This window comes from Mus pahari, chromosome 12 (assembly GCF_900095145.1).
Source record: "Mus pahari chromosome 12, PAHARI_EIJ_v1.1, whole genome shotgun sequence".
Classification (NCBI taxonomy): domain Eukaryota; kingdom Metazoa; phylum Chordata; class Mammalia; order Rodentia; family Muridae; genus Mus; species Mus pahari.
The window spans coordinates 32,631,768-32,649,529 of NC_034601.1; the positions used below are offsets into that span (position 1 = coordinate 32,631,768).

The 17,762-nt window shown below is 44.8% G+C and overlaps 1 protein-coding gene across 2 annotated transcripts in view; it reads left to right on the top strand.

The window, feature by feature from the left end:
• Window positions 1–17,329, top strand: part of Hgd (homogentisate 1,2-dioxygenase) — a 49,818-nt gene extending 32,489 nt beyond the window's left edge. For both annotated transcript variants that reach the window (XM_029544703.1, XM_021209685.2), the window contains 8 exons: window positions 708–742; window positions 1,554–1,633; window positions 2,088–2,187; window positions 4,235–4,359; window positions 7,246–7,350; window positions 9,623–9,749; window positions 13,803–13,984; window positions 17,037–17,329. In XM_029544703.1, the coding sequence (XP_029400563.1) occupies window positions 708–742; window positions 1,554–1,633; window positions 2,088–2,187; window positions 4,235–4,359; window positions 7,246–7,350; window positions 9,623–9,749; window positions 13,803–13,984; window positions 17,037–17,186 (904 nt within the window). In that variant the 3' untranslated portion in view covers window positions 17,187–17,329. The remainder of the gene's footprint in view (window positions 1–707; window positions 743–1,553; window positions 1,634–2,087; window positions 2,188–4,234; window positions 4,360–7,245; window positions 7,351–9,622; window positions 9,750–13,802; window positions 13,985–17,036) is intronic.
• Window positions 17,330–17,762: the final 433 nt, after the last annotated feature.

Here is a 17,762-nt window from a genome sequence, read left to right on the forward strand (position 1 = left end):
CATCAGTGGGCAGGAGGCCTTTGTTAACTCCCCAAACTAGTGCAGGTCCCCCCTTTTTTTCCAATTTTTTATTAGATATTTTCTTCATTTACATTTCAAATGCTATCCCGAAAGTTCCCTCCCCACGCCTTGCTTCCCTACCCACCCACTCCCACTTCTTGGCCCTGGCCTTCCCCTGTACTGGGGCATATAAAGTTTGCAAGACCAAAGGGGCCTCTCTTCCCAATGATGGCCGCATAGGCCATCTTCTGCTACATATGCAGCTAGAGACACGAGCTCTGGGGGTACTGGCTAGTTCATATTGTTGTTCCACCTACAGGGTTGCAGACCCCTTCGGCTCCTTGGGTACTTTCTCTAGCTCCTCCATTGGAAGCCCTGTGTTCCATCCAATAGATGACTGTGAACATCCACTTCTGTATTTGCCAGGCACTGACATAGCCTCCCATGAGACAGCTATATCAGGGTCCCTTCATGCCCCTGAACTTGACTTTCGCAGCATCATTGCGCTTCGCCGTGAGAGCGGTCCGCAATTGTGTGCTTCCTGTCCTAGTCTGACAGACTCTAAGCTCCACAGGGAAGCGTCCGCTGATCACTTTATACCCAGTGCCTGGCTCGTGGTAGGCACTAAATAATAATTTGCGGAATAAATAAACTTGTCCAGAATGTGTTAAAGCTGAAAATCACAGAAAGTACTCTGTAAATTTCAGATGCTTTTACAACTCAGATGGGGATTTCCTGATTGGTAAGTTCCTGGTTGGTAAGACTGACTGATCCCTAGCCCCAAGCTATATTCCAGTTGTTTTTTTGTTTTGTTTTGTTTTGTTTTTGTATTTTGCTTGCCTGCATTCCCCCATCTGTTTCATTAAATGAAGTATTATCTACAAGAGTGAGGTCCAGACACCACTGGTGGTCTGGAAAAGATTCCTAGCATACCTCAAAGTGTCCAATGTATGTTCTGGGCTTTCTGCCTGTGGCTGTCTCTGTTGGGCATCTCCCATGTGGGAGGTTTTGGCAACTGAATGAAATGACGTTCCTAACTTATTAGGAAAATTCTATTTGCTTTTAAACTCTCTGAAGGAAAGCGCATTTGTCACCAATGACCACACACAGTTCAGGTACAAATTTTATGAGACCATCTAAAGCCTAAGACCCTTGAGAGATTTTGTGGTATTTAGTTTTAGTATTCAGGAGTGAACATTTCCCGGTAGTCAGCAGACATGCAAATGCCAGCATTCTGGCTGAAATGTCAGAAAAGAGTAGTTTTCTGTGCTATTTCTATGACCCTTTTGAGTCAATTCACAAAAGTGTATATATATATATATATATATATACAGGCTCCTCAAAGTGGAAGAGAGGATAGAGATTTTGAAGAATTTTCAAAATCTTGTAGGCAGTAAAATAGCTAACTGACGTCAGAATACAGTTTACCCCCAAGAGATCCAACAAAGGCCTCCTCATTCACAATAACAAGCAACTACAAGCATTAAGTTTTCAGGTTCTCCTTTGAACAGGATTCCTCACTATTGCACGATCTTTTCCCCTCTCCCCCCCAGTTCCCCAGAAAGGGAAACTTCTCATTTACACAGAGTTTGGCAAGATGTTCCTGCAGCCCAATGAGATCTGCGTCATTCAGGTTGGTACTGAGCCCCCTCGCCCCACCACCTCTCCCTAATTTGTGAGCAATCAGATGTTTCAGCCGCTGCTATTTCTAACCCTAAAAAAAATGTCTCTGTCATGTCTGCGCATGTCTGTGGTTACAGGGAGGAGTCAGAGACAAACAGAAGGCTTCGGGGTAAGCGGGCTTGGTGCCTGCTTTGTTTAATATAGCACACAATCACTAAGTAGAGAGTGCTTACCTCTTCCTTTCCCTAAATCCATGGAGTTGTGGCTAACTGGGGGCTGCTGTTATCTCTGGACCCAATAAGACATTAATTATTGGTATGATTAGGAATTAGTTTTTTTTTTTTTTCCTTTGTGACCCATCTTTAATCTGCTCACCTGAAACAGCATACTTGGAAACACAAGCACTTTCTTTCTGCATATAACTGCAAGAATATGATTTATGATGGCATGCTTCTGTCTTCCAGAGAGGAATGCGATTCAGCATCGATGTCTTTGAGGAGACCAGGGGCTACGTCCTGGAGGTCTATGGTGTCCACTTTGAGTTACCGGACCTGGGACCCATTGGTAAATCTTTACCCTAGGCCTTGCTTGAGATACAACTCCTTCCATCTCTTCCTGGCTCTCACACTCAAACTTCGACTTTCCTCTCCAGGCAACTTCCTTAGACCAAGTGCCTGCCTACAAAATATATGAGCCATAGAAAATGATCCAAACCAATCTATTATACTTTTCTCTAAACAATAAGATAGAGCAATGGCAATAAAGGCATTTAATGGGTTCCTGGTTAGACGTTTATATTACAAGGGATGCAAAAGGGGGTCACAAAAATAGCTTTACCAAAGATGAGATTTGAGACTTGATTAAATTCTTTTTTGATTTTCAAGTCAGAGTCTTTTATAGCCCAGGTTGACCTCTAACTCTCTATATTGATAAGAACAGCCTTGAACTTCTTCCTGGGTGCTAGGATTATAGGTGTTCGCTACCACGCCCAGCCCCTTGCGGTGCAGGGCACTGCTACTCAAACACTTTACCATTTGAGCTCCTTGGCCCTGAGATTCAATTAATTGTTGATGGCATATTAAAGAGAAGGAAAGAGGAAAGGGAACAGCTTAAGCAAATGTATCGGATGAGAATAAGCTTTGTGAATAATGTTTTCTTAAGTCAATGAGCTGTGTGTTTCCAGCCATAAAAATGTCCTGGAGTCTATTGCCTTGGAAATATGAGCTGGACTGGGTGACGCATGACCTTTGAACTCACGTTCCTTCTGAGCACACATCACAAAATCCATACACTTAACAGTAACATGTATATTCCTGCATTCTGTGAGGGAGCTGGAAACAACAGTCCCTGTGAGACAGATTAAAACTTCCAGAAAGGCTCCGCTCCCCCAGCTCCCCCAGCTCCTAGTCTTCCAACAGCCGAAGGGAGGACACACAGGAGGGAAGGGCTGATCTGAGGAGCTGAGGAGCACTTTTTCTCAAGCCTCTCTTGGGGAGAGCTGCAGAAATCGGCCGCTGGTTTCCGCTTGGGCCATACCTTCCAGTTCTTTCTTTCCCTGTCAACAGCTTTTTCAGAGCAACAAGGACAGGCCAGCATGTGCCTTCTGGTCACTCCCCTGGGGATCCAAATATTCAGAGGAAGGTGGGAGGCAGCAGAGAGGCAGCTGGAGCCATGGTGGGCCGTCTGTCATCCTGCTTGCCACCCACTCTTCACACTTTGGTCTAGCTTCCTGCTGCTGTGCAGGCAGCAGAACCTCCAGGTTCCACAGAGCATGTACCCTCTGGAAAATATATATAATTTACTAACCAGCTGGGTGCTTTTTTTTTTTTTTTTTTTTTTTTTTTTTTTAACCCCAGGAGCTGGAAATGATAAAACACTCCCCAGGCCTCTCCTCTCCGAGTTAAATTATGTTTTTGCACTTACGCTTTTTCGTATTTTGTCTTTTTGATTTATTTCTTTTCTCTGGAGGGAACACTCACTCCTGAACAAAGCTAAGCAGGCAGGTCCTCAGTTCTTCCTCCCTGAATGGCAAGCAGATACTTTTTTAGGCTGGACAGCACCTTTATAGTTCTGGCTTTTGAGTTCTGGCTAAGCTGACAGAGGCCTGCCTGGGACAGTAGCTAATAACCCTTTTGTATGAGATCAGGGTCTGAGGATATGTAGGAGAGTCCCCAGTGCTTCCTCGGACAGACATCTGCAGTTTCCTTGGATCCTCCCTTCTCTCCCTCTCCCTTTTCCTCCCGTGTAACACATGATTAGGGCTGAGGTAACGCATACCAAAGCCATATGAGCCATAACCACTCTACAGTTCCAGGACACGACACGGCTTATGAGGACTTTTGAAATGTTCTTTTTCAACCAAATCTCTTAGCTCTTCCTACACATCTACCAAACTGGGATCCAACAGATTCCGTAGTGCTTGGGGTTGAACCTAGGACCTCACCTACACTAGTCAGGCACTGAGCCATAGCCGTGACTGGGAATCCAGCAAGGATTTTGGCAAAGAAAGTCATCTGTGGAATGGCCCGTGACCCAGAAGATCCCCTTTGTGGGCATCTTTCCTTTGACTTTGGAAATACCTAATTGGAGTTTGGGTTCCTGTGTTTTCTAGGAGCAAATGGCTTGGCCAATCCTCGAGATTTCTTGATCCCTGTTGCCTGGTATGAAGATCGTCGAGTGCCAGGTGGTTACACTGTGATTAATAAATACCAGGGCAAGCTGTTTGCTTGCAAACAGGTACAGTAAGATTGTTAGTAGCCAGGGAGTGAGTGTGGAGTTATGAAACACCAGTTGATAGCCAAGGCCAGCCTTAGGTACATTACATACAGCCTTTTGTCTTTATTACACACTAAGGTACTGCCAATTACATACTCATGGGAACAGGTCAGATGGTGAATAATTACTTCATGGTGCTATGTGGCAGAACCAGGGTTAAAACCCCCAAGTGTTTGACTCTCAAGATTGTGCACCTCCTCATCTAGTAATGGAAATTTAGCATTGTCCGGGTTTCTAAGAGTGATGTGGGAAACATAACATAGAAGCCTCCTAATGTGATCTAAAAAAGAAGAAGACTCATCACAAGGAGAAGCCAAGATTGATATTCCTCAATGACCACCTTATTTCAGATACAAATGATTGATTGTTGGCACAAAATGAAAAGAATTTAGCTGATTAGCTTCAACTATACCAGAGGCCTGGTAAACTGAGGACATGAAATCACAGGCAACAATATAAAATTAATTTTAAGACATGACAACATTTTGTCCCTTCTGTAAGGGACCATGCCAGTCAGCAAAGGCAGAGCAGTGTGAAACTTCTGCTTAAGCCCCAGAACAAACAGCACCATGCCATCCTCATAGTCTCTGGGTCAGAATTTTTCTACAGTTGTTTAGGGACCAGTAGTCTTAGAACCCTTTGGACAGTCTTGTTTAAAATGCTCCTACCCATATTAATACTCTCACCTGGCAAAAAAGGTAACCTCTGGGGTACTAGAAGTAGATATTTACATGAATTTTAAGTATGTTCCCCAGATTATTATTAATTTGCATACAATCAACAGAGAACATCCATTTTGGCAGTAGGCAGCAGCTTTCCACTTCCCATGGGGCCCTGTGATGGCCACACGGGTCCATTCTCCTCTGCTTAAGTCTGTGCCACAGGAGGCAGGTATTTATCCGCAAAGTAGCCTAGCTCCCCGGTTTATTATCTTTTGTTGGGTTCAACTTGGAGGAAGTTAATGGGGGGAGGGATGAAAGTGAGGCATTCCTCTCCCTGTCTATTTAGTGCTTCTGACCTGAGGTAGCTCCTGCTGAAGAGCCCCAAAACCAGATCGCAGTACCTAAGGAAGGGCACTCAATGTATCGATTACCAGAAAAAAAGTTATTGTTGGAGAGAAAGATAAAATATAGTTGAGAGTATTCATACCCCAGATATCAGCAAACACTGTAAACTAGAGCTTTGTTTCTCTAGAGAACTCGCTATAGACATCTACAATGTAGGCTTTCTCATGGTTCTAGATCTTGCTAGAGTCCTATAGAAGCATTTGCTGCTCTTATTTCTCAGGCCCAGGAGTGCCAATGTGTTCCCCCTGTTACCTCAACACTTCTAGGCCTTCCTCTTAGCTCTAACAATGCCTTATGGGTAGTCGTTTCCCTCAAGTCTTTTCCCTTTACTCTTGAGAATATCACAAACACAATGACACAGATCATATCCATCCCCATTTTCCCCTCTTCCTCTTCTCATATCCACTTTCAACAGTTAGTGCTACCTACATGTGCAGGGGTGTAGGACCATCCTCAGGAACATGGGAATCCTACCAGGGGTATATCTTCAGTTCCTGGAGGCCTAGAAATCACCTATGCTATTTATACCAGAGTTTTGGCTCTCCTAATCTGGTGCACATTATGTGCTAGGAACCTCAGCTGTTGTGAGTGCAGTAGTTTGATGGCCATGGCATGTGTAGAAGACAATGCATTCCTTCCCATAGTTCAGCTCTTACATTCTTTCTGCCTCTTCTTTTTTCAAGATGGTCCTTGAGCCTTAGGCTGGCTGGGTGGGGGGATGGATATAGATATCTTTGAGCCTTAGGCTGGCTTGCTGGAGATGGATACAGATATCTTTGAGCCTTAGATTGGCTTGCTAGAGATGGATATAGACATCTTTGAGCCTTAGGCTGGCTTGCTGGAGATGGATATAGACATCCCATCTAGGGCTGAGCACTCAACTCTCTTATTCTCAGCAGTCTGGCCAGCTATGCACCTTGAGCTTTAGAATATTCTGAGCTGGATCCTTTTTCTTGACTAGATGCACAGCATCAGTGAGGAAGATCATAATCCTGTAAAGCATCAAAGTGATCTATCCAAGACAAACCCGGGAAAGATGTTAATGTCATTCTGAAATCCCAAACGTTTAGGCTGGATCTCTTCGAGATGTCTTCTTTCCTGAACTTCACAGCAGACACTGTGTCTATGAGAAGTTCCTCTAGGCTGCAAAGCCCTGGAGAAATATCACTGCAAGTGCCTGCTGCACCAGGAAACAGATTGTTTGAGAATTGCTGGCCTCTACAGATTCCCACAGCTATGTTAAACATTGAAAAAAGGACTGCTTGATGTGTGTATGTAGTGTTTCTGCCTGCACGCAGACTGGCGCCCTGTCTGCGTGGGCAAAAAACACCTTGGGGTGGGTTTGTACTGCAGAGCTAATCTTCCTGAAATAAGAGATGATCTGCAAGAAAGATTATTATGATTTATTGATTACACGTGGGAGAACCCAACCCTCCCCCGCACGCCCGCATGTCCCATTGTCTCTGCATGGATCAATGTTCCATGTCTCAATGTTCCAATGGCGGAATGGCGCGCGGTCCGATCCTTCTCTGTGTGGGATAAGACGGATGGCTGCAGCTTATGAACTGGAAAAGGGGGTTAGTGGCAAAGCTAGGACCTGGGAGAGGGTGTGTGAAGCAACCACCGAGAGATCAAGTTGAGCTATGATTCTCCCAAAGGATGCTATGACTAAATTTAGAACAACATCATATAAAAGGGGGTTATGTCAGTAAGTATTGTAATTTTACAGCTACAAAAACATTACATTCTAAGAGCATGCTTTCTTGGATTCTGTGATTAGGATGTCTCTCCATTCAATGTTGTGGCCTGGCATGGAAACTATACACCCTACAAGTACAACCTAGAGAACTTCATGGTCATCAATGCGGTAGCCTTTGACCATGCGGTAAGTCCAGAGCATGAAGGGACCCTGGGGATGGGACAACCCTTGAATGGGAAGGATCTAGCATATACCTGTGGCATGCACACATCTAAGGTTTTCAAGGTCATCCATGCAAAGCCTCAACCGGATCATGTGTCCTTTGGTGAAGGAATACTTTACTTGGCAAATGAGGAAGGCAAGAAATACTCAAGCCAATTTACTTCTCTCCAGAGTAATCACAGCTCTCATGCATGGGCAAAGGGAAAGCTGCTAATGATAATAACGAAGTCTGGAGGAAAGTCATTTACAGCTCTGGAGAAGGTCTGGGCACCTTGCAACCTGGGGCATGACTCTGCTTGCTCTGGTTACCCACCTGCTCACCAACCTCAGCTTGTGGCCATGGTTATCAGCGAAGGACAAGGAAGTCCTCTTCTAAAGTCACTCAAAGGTTGAATGCTTGATTTTTTTTTTTTAAAAGTCTAATGTTTGAACTTGGTCATATTTTTCAGTCAATTAGGGGGCCACAAATTGGTCCCTGGTCTCTGGTACAGGCTCCCCTGAGCCCACATGCTTGAAAAAGTGCTAGTTCCTGAGACCTCGAGGGTGAGTTCATTTTGCAGTGTACTTCATAATAGATTAACTTAACCCACAAGCTGAGGGATAATTGGGGCAGAAGCCAGAGAATCAGAAATAGAAGGATTACTCTGAGCCAATTCAGTTTATCTCTAGGGGGACAAAACTACCTTTCTGAACAACCTCAAATCTTAATAAAACCAAAGGGGAGGGGAGAAAATCGGGATACTGAGCCCAAAGCATCACGAAGAGGTGCCCTGAGACCTTGGTAAAGCTCTATTTGAGCCTTCCTACCTTTTCTTTCTTTTAATAGTCTCAGACCACGTCCCATGACAGATGAAAAAAATGGTAACTCTCCCAGCAAGAAAGGTTGGGTTGTTTCTTTGTTTTGTTTTGGGCTTTGTTTTGTGTGTGTGTGTGTGTGTGTGTGTGTGTGTGCGCGCGCGCGCGCGCGTGCGCGTGCGTGCAGATGTTCAATCTTCTTCTTACTACTACAGTAGCTATCTGCCTCCAAATTCAGATCTGATCACCCCACCATTGCTTTAGAAACCCTTTGCAGGCTCTGCATGGTTTAGGATTAGGTCTGAGCTCTGAAGCGTGACATTTGATACTCTTCTCCATCTGTCCCCGGGCTCCTTTCTCCAGGACCACATCTTGCCTCTCCTTTGTCCTTCACTACACGGCTGGCTTTCACCTTATCCTGGCTTTACAAAGTCTCTGTGTATCCCTCTATCTTTTCTATTTTCTCTGATAAAATCCCCGGCCTGTCTTCCTCTTTTCTCTTCTACCCTCCCCTTTCTTTTGTTCACTTTTAAAGGTTTATCTCAAGTCCTAGTTCTTTGGCTATTTCCCTGGTCCTGTCAGAGGAGATGAGGACGGTGACAGCATGGAGGCATGGAGAAGGGTTGCTGTAGGCCGAATGCACTATATAAACTGTAGGAAACTGTCAAGGAACAAATTCAACAGAGAGTTATTTTGAAAAGGAAATAGCCACTCTCTCCTTTCCCCAATTAAAGTTAAAGGAGCGGAGAATAGATTCCCAATCTTTGACTCTCCAGATGTCAGCACCACGTCTGAAAGTGAACACGGATATCAATTAAATTGAATCTTGGGTTTTCCGTCTCAGGATCTAAAGTTCTTGAAACCGAATAATTTCGTCCCTTTGCATATCCCCCTCTGTACTACCACCATGTAAACGCAATACTCAGAATCCAGAAGTCAATCAAGGAGTCAATCAAGACTCAGAATTAGCCAGCCAGCTCTCAGACTTTTCCTGCCTGTGGCCATCAGCTAAAGGCTGATGCGCTGCCTCCCAGGAAGCACTGGCTCCCTCTACACCAGGCTGCGGATGCTCTTTTGTTTGCTCCCCAGCATCCTCTGAGCAGCACCAAGCTCCCTGTCACTCAGCCTGGGAGTATAAGTAGGACTCAGGCTCTCAGAGTAAACTCAGGCAGGCTAAAGATGCAGCCTCTTATCTGTCCTCTTATCTGGTGTGAATGCATTTTGCTTCAAGCACAGCAAGAGGACTGCCGCAGGAGTGATTACTGTCACAGGAGTGAGATTACCGCACCTCAACCGGAGCCCAAACATCTAAGCCGGACCCGGGTCACTTAATCAGAACCTTGTCACTTGAAAGCACCCTCCTGTGCAGGTGACACACTGTCACTCTTCAGTCACCTCCCATACTGTCCTACATTCAGTCTCCCCCCTTGTGTATTCACAGGACCCTTCCATTTTCACTGTGCTGACTGCCAAATCCCTCCGACCTGGAGTGGCCATTGCTGACTTTGTCATCTTCCCACCTCGGTGGGGGGTTGCAGATAAAACCTTCAGACCTCCTTATTACCACAGTAAGTCTCTCTTTCACCAGAGCATACCTGGAAATGAGAACTCACAAAGCAGCTACAATGGCCAGGTTGTTCTTGGACCCCCTGCCTTGCTTTGAGTTTGAAGTCCTGCCTCTCAGTGCTCTTGGGCTTTAAGAGTCTGCAGAGGGGATGCAGCGACTAAACCTGCCTCCTAGGAGAGACAGACGGATTGGTAGAGTGTGAAGGAAGAATACATTTCAGATATATATTTTTTAAAGGGTGGGGGAGTAGTGGGAGTAGAGGTGTTTTTTGGTTTGTTTAGAGAAACAAAAAATCTGTTTCAAGAACAAGTAAAACGTTCTTTCTTTGATTATTTTGGCAAAACAAAGCAGATTACAATCTAAACTGGGAGATAGATTATTCTGGAAGATGGAGGTGTTATTAATTAAATTTATTCTTTGACAATTTTATATATACACGTAGATATATAGAATGCATATAGATATATAATGCATTCTGATTGCTCTCACCCCTACCCTTTCTCGTTTTTCACCCCTGCCCTGTACATTCCCCTTCATCTCTATGGAGCCCCTTCCCACACCCCTTTCCTTTTGTTTAGTTTGTATCCCTCTGAGTTTGACCAAGACCACCTTTATGGCCTTGTAATTGAAACTGTTCTCTGTAGTCTATGCAGGTACATCAATTGCTACACACCAAAGACAATGGCTGCCCATCATAGATGGCTCCCTTTCTTGCATCCCCTATACATGGCCTATAGGTTCAAGGGCAAGGGGAGAGTTCCCGTTATCCCCTCCCCCACCATCACCGGCCATGGGGAGGGTCTGTCATGTGCAGCCCCTGCACAAGTAATCAAAGCTTCTATGCGTTCATAACTACATTGGCTGTGGTATACCTAGAGGATGGCGTTTGCTGCCCTTCTTCCTGTGTGTGAGCTTCTATGTTATTTCATTATGTCTTCCCACAACATCACCTTAGAGGGGGACATTATACATAATTCATTTTGGGCAGCCATGAGACTCTGAATTCACCAAGTAGAAGCTTCTTTGAATGAGGTAGAAAGTAGCTTCTGTCTAAGAAATGAGGATGGATGTTTAGAAGGAACGGTTATAGCATGTGTATGTAGCTAATCATCAGTAGTAAGTTGCCTTGCAGGGCCTATGACCTCCCAAGGATGAGACTTTCAAAACCAAACCTAGAGAGCAGTTGGTTACCCTGTGATAGTCAGCCCACTACTGCACATGAAGGCAGATCCTGCTGACAGGTTCATGTTGCAGAGTTGGTAGAGTTGGTGGAATTCACTGATGGGTAAGACCATCCGATGGCTTTTCTCTGCCAGCCAAACAGCACGTCATAGAAGGTAACTCGAATAAATCAGGTTTTATTTTATTTGTATTATTACGACTAATGATGGTTGGCTAGTTTCTAAGGCCCCTTTATAAGTTTTTTTTTTAAGGTATTAATTTATTCAGGTCTTAGAGCAGCAGCAAGAGAGAGGTAATATCAATTGCCTCCCTTTCTGTTTCCCAGAAGATGAGACTGGCACCGGGAGTTAGCGGGTCTCCGGGTCTCACAGATAAAGTGCAGGGTCAGGATTTAATTGCAGATTGTCTGATGCCAAGGCAGGCACGTGTGACCACTGATTAACATGGCCAGTGCCGTGGCCTGAACATAGTACACATCTGGAAATATTGATTCAGTTGGTGACTACATCACCAAGAGTGAATAAGGTGCATCGAAGCTGTATTTAATGAGTTTGCACATTTTTAATTATGCAGATTACAGAGGATCAAGGTACAATTCTGTTTCCAGGAGAATTTTGCAGGTTTGAGCATAGAAGTCTGGAAAGACTCTATCATGCATTTCCAGCTGGAACATTTTAGAAAACAAATCATTTTCCACAGTTCACTATAGAACCTTCTGCTTATATGAGATTCTGCTCTGTGACAGTTCCCAGGTACCGAAGCTTAATGGTGGACGGCCACACTGAAAGCGGTTTGGGAGGGTGGGGACTTCAGGCTGTCAGGATGAAAGAAGGCCACTTCACAGTCAGGTGACAGTCAGCCTGCCCCTTTGAGGTCACCATCAAGAGTACCCTTTCTCTTTTAAGTTTGTTCTCCAGCTTCTCTCTCCCAGAGTTTAATTCATTGGCTTTAAAGTAGCAACTCTGAGACCTGCCCTTTGAACTTGGGCGCCAAAGGTTTCTGACCCAGAAGGTCTACAGACTCTCTGTTGAGAACAGTGGTGAAGGGCTTGTCTCCCCTCCTGGGAAGAGAGACAATAAGGGCACCGCTGTGCTCCCAGCTCTCAACCCACTCCTTAATCTGTTTGTACTGCAGGCTGCCTGTACAGTGAGCCTTGTGAAGCGCCTCCTATTATGTGTTTAGTGACTTGTCCCCAAATAACATCTCATAGAGAAATGGTACCCTGAGCTGATTTGAAACAAAAGCACAGAACCCCAAGTTAGAAATTAGTTTTATCGGAGATATAAAAATATTGCTTCAGCAATACTCAAAATCTTTGTTACTTTGATGTGACTTTAAGGGGAATTGGGGAATTATTTCTGTAGAAATATTGCCTCTAGTCATTTTAATGCACCGTAGTCAACAAGATCCAGGTTTAATCAGAAAGACAAAGTCTACCTTCCCGCTGTCCTTTGAAATATCAGAAGTGATGTAGAATACCTTCACCAAACTCATTGCTAACTAAATTCACATTCAGATCAAAACCAAATTCCATCTTGCTCTCCTCTTAAAATTAAGCTGTGAAGGTGACCCTGGTGACATGTACTGCAGCAAGAATTGTGACTGTAGATTGAAGCTATGTGAGGAACTGTTCTTAAAATGCAGACTCTTAGGACTCCCATTTGCTTGTTTTCCTTTAATTCTTCATGAGATGCACGTGCGGCTATGATGGGGGGGGGGCTCACTTCTCAGGGTTTCTGCGTGTTTACTTCCTACGAGCTGGAGTAGTGTGTTGTGTTGGGGAAAGGGCAGGGTGGCTGTTCGGTTGGTTATAGAAACATTAGGGAACCTGCTTATATTCCACACGGAGGGAAGCAGAGCATGGCCCTGGCCTGTCAAGGGTTTGACTTTGCAGTGGCTGTCACTGAGTTGTCACATGCTCTGAACACTCCATCTTCCCACAGGAGAGACAATAAGCAGCTTTTATTCCTTATTCCTTTGTATACCACAATAGTTAGAATGGTGTCTAATTGTCTGTTTTGAATATGGGTGGATAGATGGATGGATGGATGGGAAAGTGAGTGGATGGAACACAGACAGATGAATGGATAAACAGAGCTGGGAAGGTACCTGCATTACCCATGTGTCCAATTTCTTTATTTCTTGCTCTTACGGCATTACTATGTTGATAGAGAGCTTTATTTCAATAGAAATAAAATACCAAAAGAATGGAAGCATGGCGGGCTTTGTCAGAGATGGTGGGACTCTTGAAAACTATGTGAATGTGTCTATTTAATATAAAAAAATAACCAACGCCGGGAGGTGTTCAGTAGCACGATAGGTTGCTCTGCAGAGCACACCCATCCATGAAAGTATGCAAGCCCCTGGATAGCAATCCACAAGAATTGAGGTGGAGAAACCTTCTGTATGAAGCAGAAGTCAGTGATCAGCTCCAGGAGAAGAGAAGAAGGTGCTCCTGTCATGTTCAGGTTCAGTTGTCTGTTATGATAAAGAATATCTAAGAACTGTGTTTCATAGAAACCAACTATCTGCTGATTATCACTTGATAATGCACCATAAGTCTGGAGTTTTGTCCTGTATCATTACGCACACACGCGCACACACACACACGCGCACACACACACACACACACACACACACACACACACAGAGAGAGAGAGAGAGAGAGAGAGAGAGACAGAGAGACAGAGAGAGAGAGAGAGAGAGCGCTTTACTTTCTAGACTGGGAACCTGTAATGAAATCATGTGCTTTTATGGAATAGTTGATGGATTTGGAACATGAAAGCCTAGAAGAGATACTATTTAGGAGGTACTGATGTTTTTATGGGTCTCGCCTTGGATAATAAAAATAATACCTATCCTACTTTCCCAGGGAACTGCATGAGTGAGTTCATGGGACTCATCAAAGGTCACTATGAGGCAAAGCAAGGTGGATTCCTGCCAGGGGGCGGCAGCCTGCACAGTGCTATGACCCCTCACGGCCCCGATGCGGACTGCTTTGAGAAGGCCAGCAAGGCCAAACTCGAGCCTGAGAGGATAGCTGACGGCACCATGGTAAGCAAGTAAACACTCCCAGGGGCTGCCTCTGGGCTCCCCAAACATCCGTAGAGAAAAGAAGTTAGTTTTTATTCTCCAAAGTCACAGAGGTGGAGTGAGGAGAAATGTGTGCCTGCATGAGCATGTTGTAAGTATGAATACATACAGCATTGTACACAAGCTACACTTCTGGTGTGACAGCGTAGAAAGAGATTGAACTGAGAGTGAGACCAGTTCAAATCCTAACTCAGCTCCTATGCAGCATCTCCATGTTTCATTTTTCTATCTGTGGAATGGGTGCGCTATCCAGCCAGGGGACATCTGTGAGTTTTAACGCCTTATGGAGTGTTCACTAACTTCAAATGCAAGGAAACATGGTTGATTCACTTAGAAGGGTCTTGCTGTATCTAAATGCAGCGCTGTGTGTGTGTGTGTGTGAGCGTGCGTGCGCGTGCGTGTGTGTTCTATCTCAGAGAATTCTGTGTGGGAAGTGATCCTGAGGACCACAGTCCCGGAGGAGGCAGAATGTCACCTTTAGCCAGTTTCTAAAGCCAAGTAGAGTGAAGCTGCCTTTGCCTTGGCATAGCTGGGACTTGTGAGCAGCAATTCTCCGCTGCTTTTTCCTTTTCTTTGTTCTCCTTTGGCATGGGATGAAACTGATGGGATTTAGACCCTATTTTGTATTCCTCTTGTGTCAGGCTGTAAACACTGAGGTGGAACACAATTGCAGTTGGCTGCGGTACTTGATTTTATTTTATTTTTATTTATTTATTTATTTCTGCATTCTTGGAAATAGACTCAGTGAACCGCAAGAAGTAATTTTATGCTGAGGCATCATGCAAACTTACTTCACATTTTAAAACAGATGCCTTCACTGCTGCATAGTTTAAAACTCATAACACAGACCTGCTTAACCCAAAGCCTAGCTTGTCAATCCCCTAGCCTTGGTGCCAGGGTTTGCTTTTAGTTCAAGTCCAGAGCCAGAGTTGCTTTTATGGAGAAAGGGACATGGAATTCCTTAGTCCTTAGCCCTGGCTCTGTTACTCCTTTCAAGGATCTACTCACAGTATCTAGAGGAACCTACATCTCTGTGCGGCATAGTTTGCCAATCTCAGGTTATTGCCTCTGATGACCCTTGAAAGAGCACAGTCTACCATTGAGTTGTTCCTGAATTACCCTTAGGTCTCCAAATGGTGTTTTGAAAGCTGTGCTACCATGGAGTAGTGTTCTACAAAAGCGAGGCATAGGGCTGTTTTTATACACAGTCAGAACTTGAATAATGTCTAAGACCTTGATTGCTAGAGAGATGAAGCTGTCCTGGAAAAAGGATTGGGATGGTAGGAGACTCGGAATCTGAAGGCCCAGAGTATCTCGGGGGCACCCTGGACAGTCACTTGCATGCACGTATGCATACTCATACACACACATAAGCACACAGACATAAATAGAAACTGCCTAGACTTAACTTTGTGTCTCCCTTACCATCCCCCGTTATGTAACTTAGACACAGATCAATCTGTCCTATCCGAATTCCAGTGTGAAGTGGTTAATGTCACGTGACCCTCCACAGCTCAGCCTCACAGCAAAAAAGCTCTTAAGAAGAAGTCAGCAGACGACAACAACAATAATGGCTGTGACACTTGCCCTCGTGTGTGAAGAGGGTTTTGTACCGCACATTTCATCCAAAGCACTGCCTCAAAGCCTGCCACAGAAGTCAGGCAAGGGCACACGACTCCCTGATACAGACAAAGAGAAATGAATGCATGTGAGACTCACTCCAAACATAACGTAGGTGTTCTGTGTGGTGCCACAGAAGAACTGCATGACTTTCCTTTGGCCTGTCTGTAGTGGTTTGGATTTCCTAATGAGAACAAAAAGAATTGTAAGGTTTGGGCTGTTTGCTATTAGTATTTCTTAAGAGACACTATAGATAGAAACATCAACAACTGGTAAGAAGTTGAAATGGCTAAGGTAGACAGAACATTTTTCAGCTTCGTTTTACTGTACCAGAAGCATTCAGAACACAGTGGGGTGTGCAGCATCAGCTCCATTTTCTTTTCTCTCTTCCCTTCCCTTTTCTGAGCTGAGCTCTTGAGCAGTCTCCTGAAGAAGCTAAGAATCTGCCATCACTTACCACCATAGATGAGCCACTTCCCAGCTCTGAGCTTTGTTTCTTCCTTTGTGAAAAGAGGATGTCACAAATGAGCTCTAACAGGCCCGAGCATGGCAAACACAGCACGGACAGACAGGTTTTACCTTTTACGCTTCTCCTTGCTAAAAGCCATTAGATTACCTTACTAAAGCCATCCCACCAAGCTCTGTTTCCTTATTTGGCCACTTCCTCCTCCTGAGGCTGACCACCAAGGTCCAGCTATCAAAGTATTAAAGTCTAATAATTAAAAGCCCCTCCCCCATTTTGGTTCACATAATTAACATGCCCAATAAAAATTAACCAACTCATCCTAACACAGTTTCCCCCTTTCCCATTATAAATGGCCATTTGCCTTTGGACCACATCTGTGTGTCTATCCTGAGACAGTCCTTTGTTCCTCTGGGGCAAATACCCCTTCCTCTTCTCCCTTGTTCCCTCCCCCCTTTCCCTCATCCTTCTGTCTCCTGTCTTTATCTCTTATTCAATGCCCTTTGTCCCTCTGGGGCCAATAAGTCTCCTTTGGGCTGAGAATTTGGTCTTGGGGTGTCTTGTGCTAAGTCCGGTCCTTTCATCACATATAAGAATATCACCACAAGTGATGGCCCTTAAGAAGAAGATCCCAGGATTCTCTCACATCTGCCCTTGGAAATAATATTGCCCCCAGAATGCTATAAGCAATGCAAGTCCTACCTGCCCAATTCTACCCTACAGAGTGAACCTCAGGGCCCTTAGATAGAAGACTTGCATACAGTGTCATCTGCTTATGGTTGAGCCAGATCCAGAACCCAGGGCTTGGGTTTCCTTTCTTCATCATGGCAGTATGTATAAGCATAAGGCCTATGTTTTGTACCCATACCTTCTCTAGGCATCAAATTTAACATGATATTTTGGACACCATCTCCTTCTTATTTCCTATAGGCATTTATGTTTGAATCTTCCTTAAGTTTGGCACTCACCAAGTGGGGACTCAAGACCTGTAGTTGTTTGGATGAGAACTACTACAAATGCTGGGAGCCTCTCCGGAGCCACTTCACCCCCAATTCCAGGAGCCCGACAGAGCCTAAGTGAGACCGGAGCCCTCTACTGGAATTGAGAACAGACTTGCCTGGCTTCCTTGAGATCCGCACAGCTCTGACATCTCATCCTCTACGGGGACAGTGTTCAGAAATGTATGGCTTTCTAATTACCCAATAAATAGGTGTTCTGTGGAAGTTGCAGATGGTCCTTTTCAGGTCTTGGCATCCAGAACTAGTAGGCCAGACAAGCCCATAGCTGGAGGGATTGGGGGTGGGGACATTTCCCATATGCTTGGCCCTGGGGCTAAACTCAAAGAGCTCAAGGCCAGGTATCTGCCAGAGACTGCAGACAAGGAAGGATCCATTAGAACTATGAGCTGAAGTAGAATCTGCAGCCAAGCCTAGAGTCACTCCAGGGATGGGGACGTTGAGAAGGCCAGCAGAGTTCCAAAGAGCCAACCGTTAGTGTAAACTGAGGCTATCCAGAACAGCAGACATCTAATTCTGGTAGCAGTACACAATGATAGGAGACAAGAACTCCAGCCACCAAGGACAATCTGAAATCCACCTACTCCTGGGAATGCCCAGATGTGGGTTGCTCTGGTCCTTACAGAAAAGGTCCTGTATC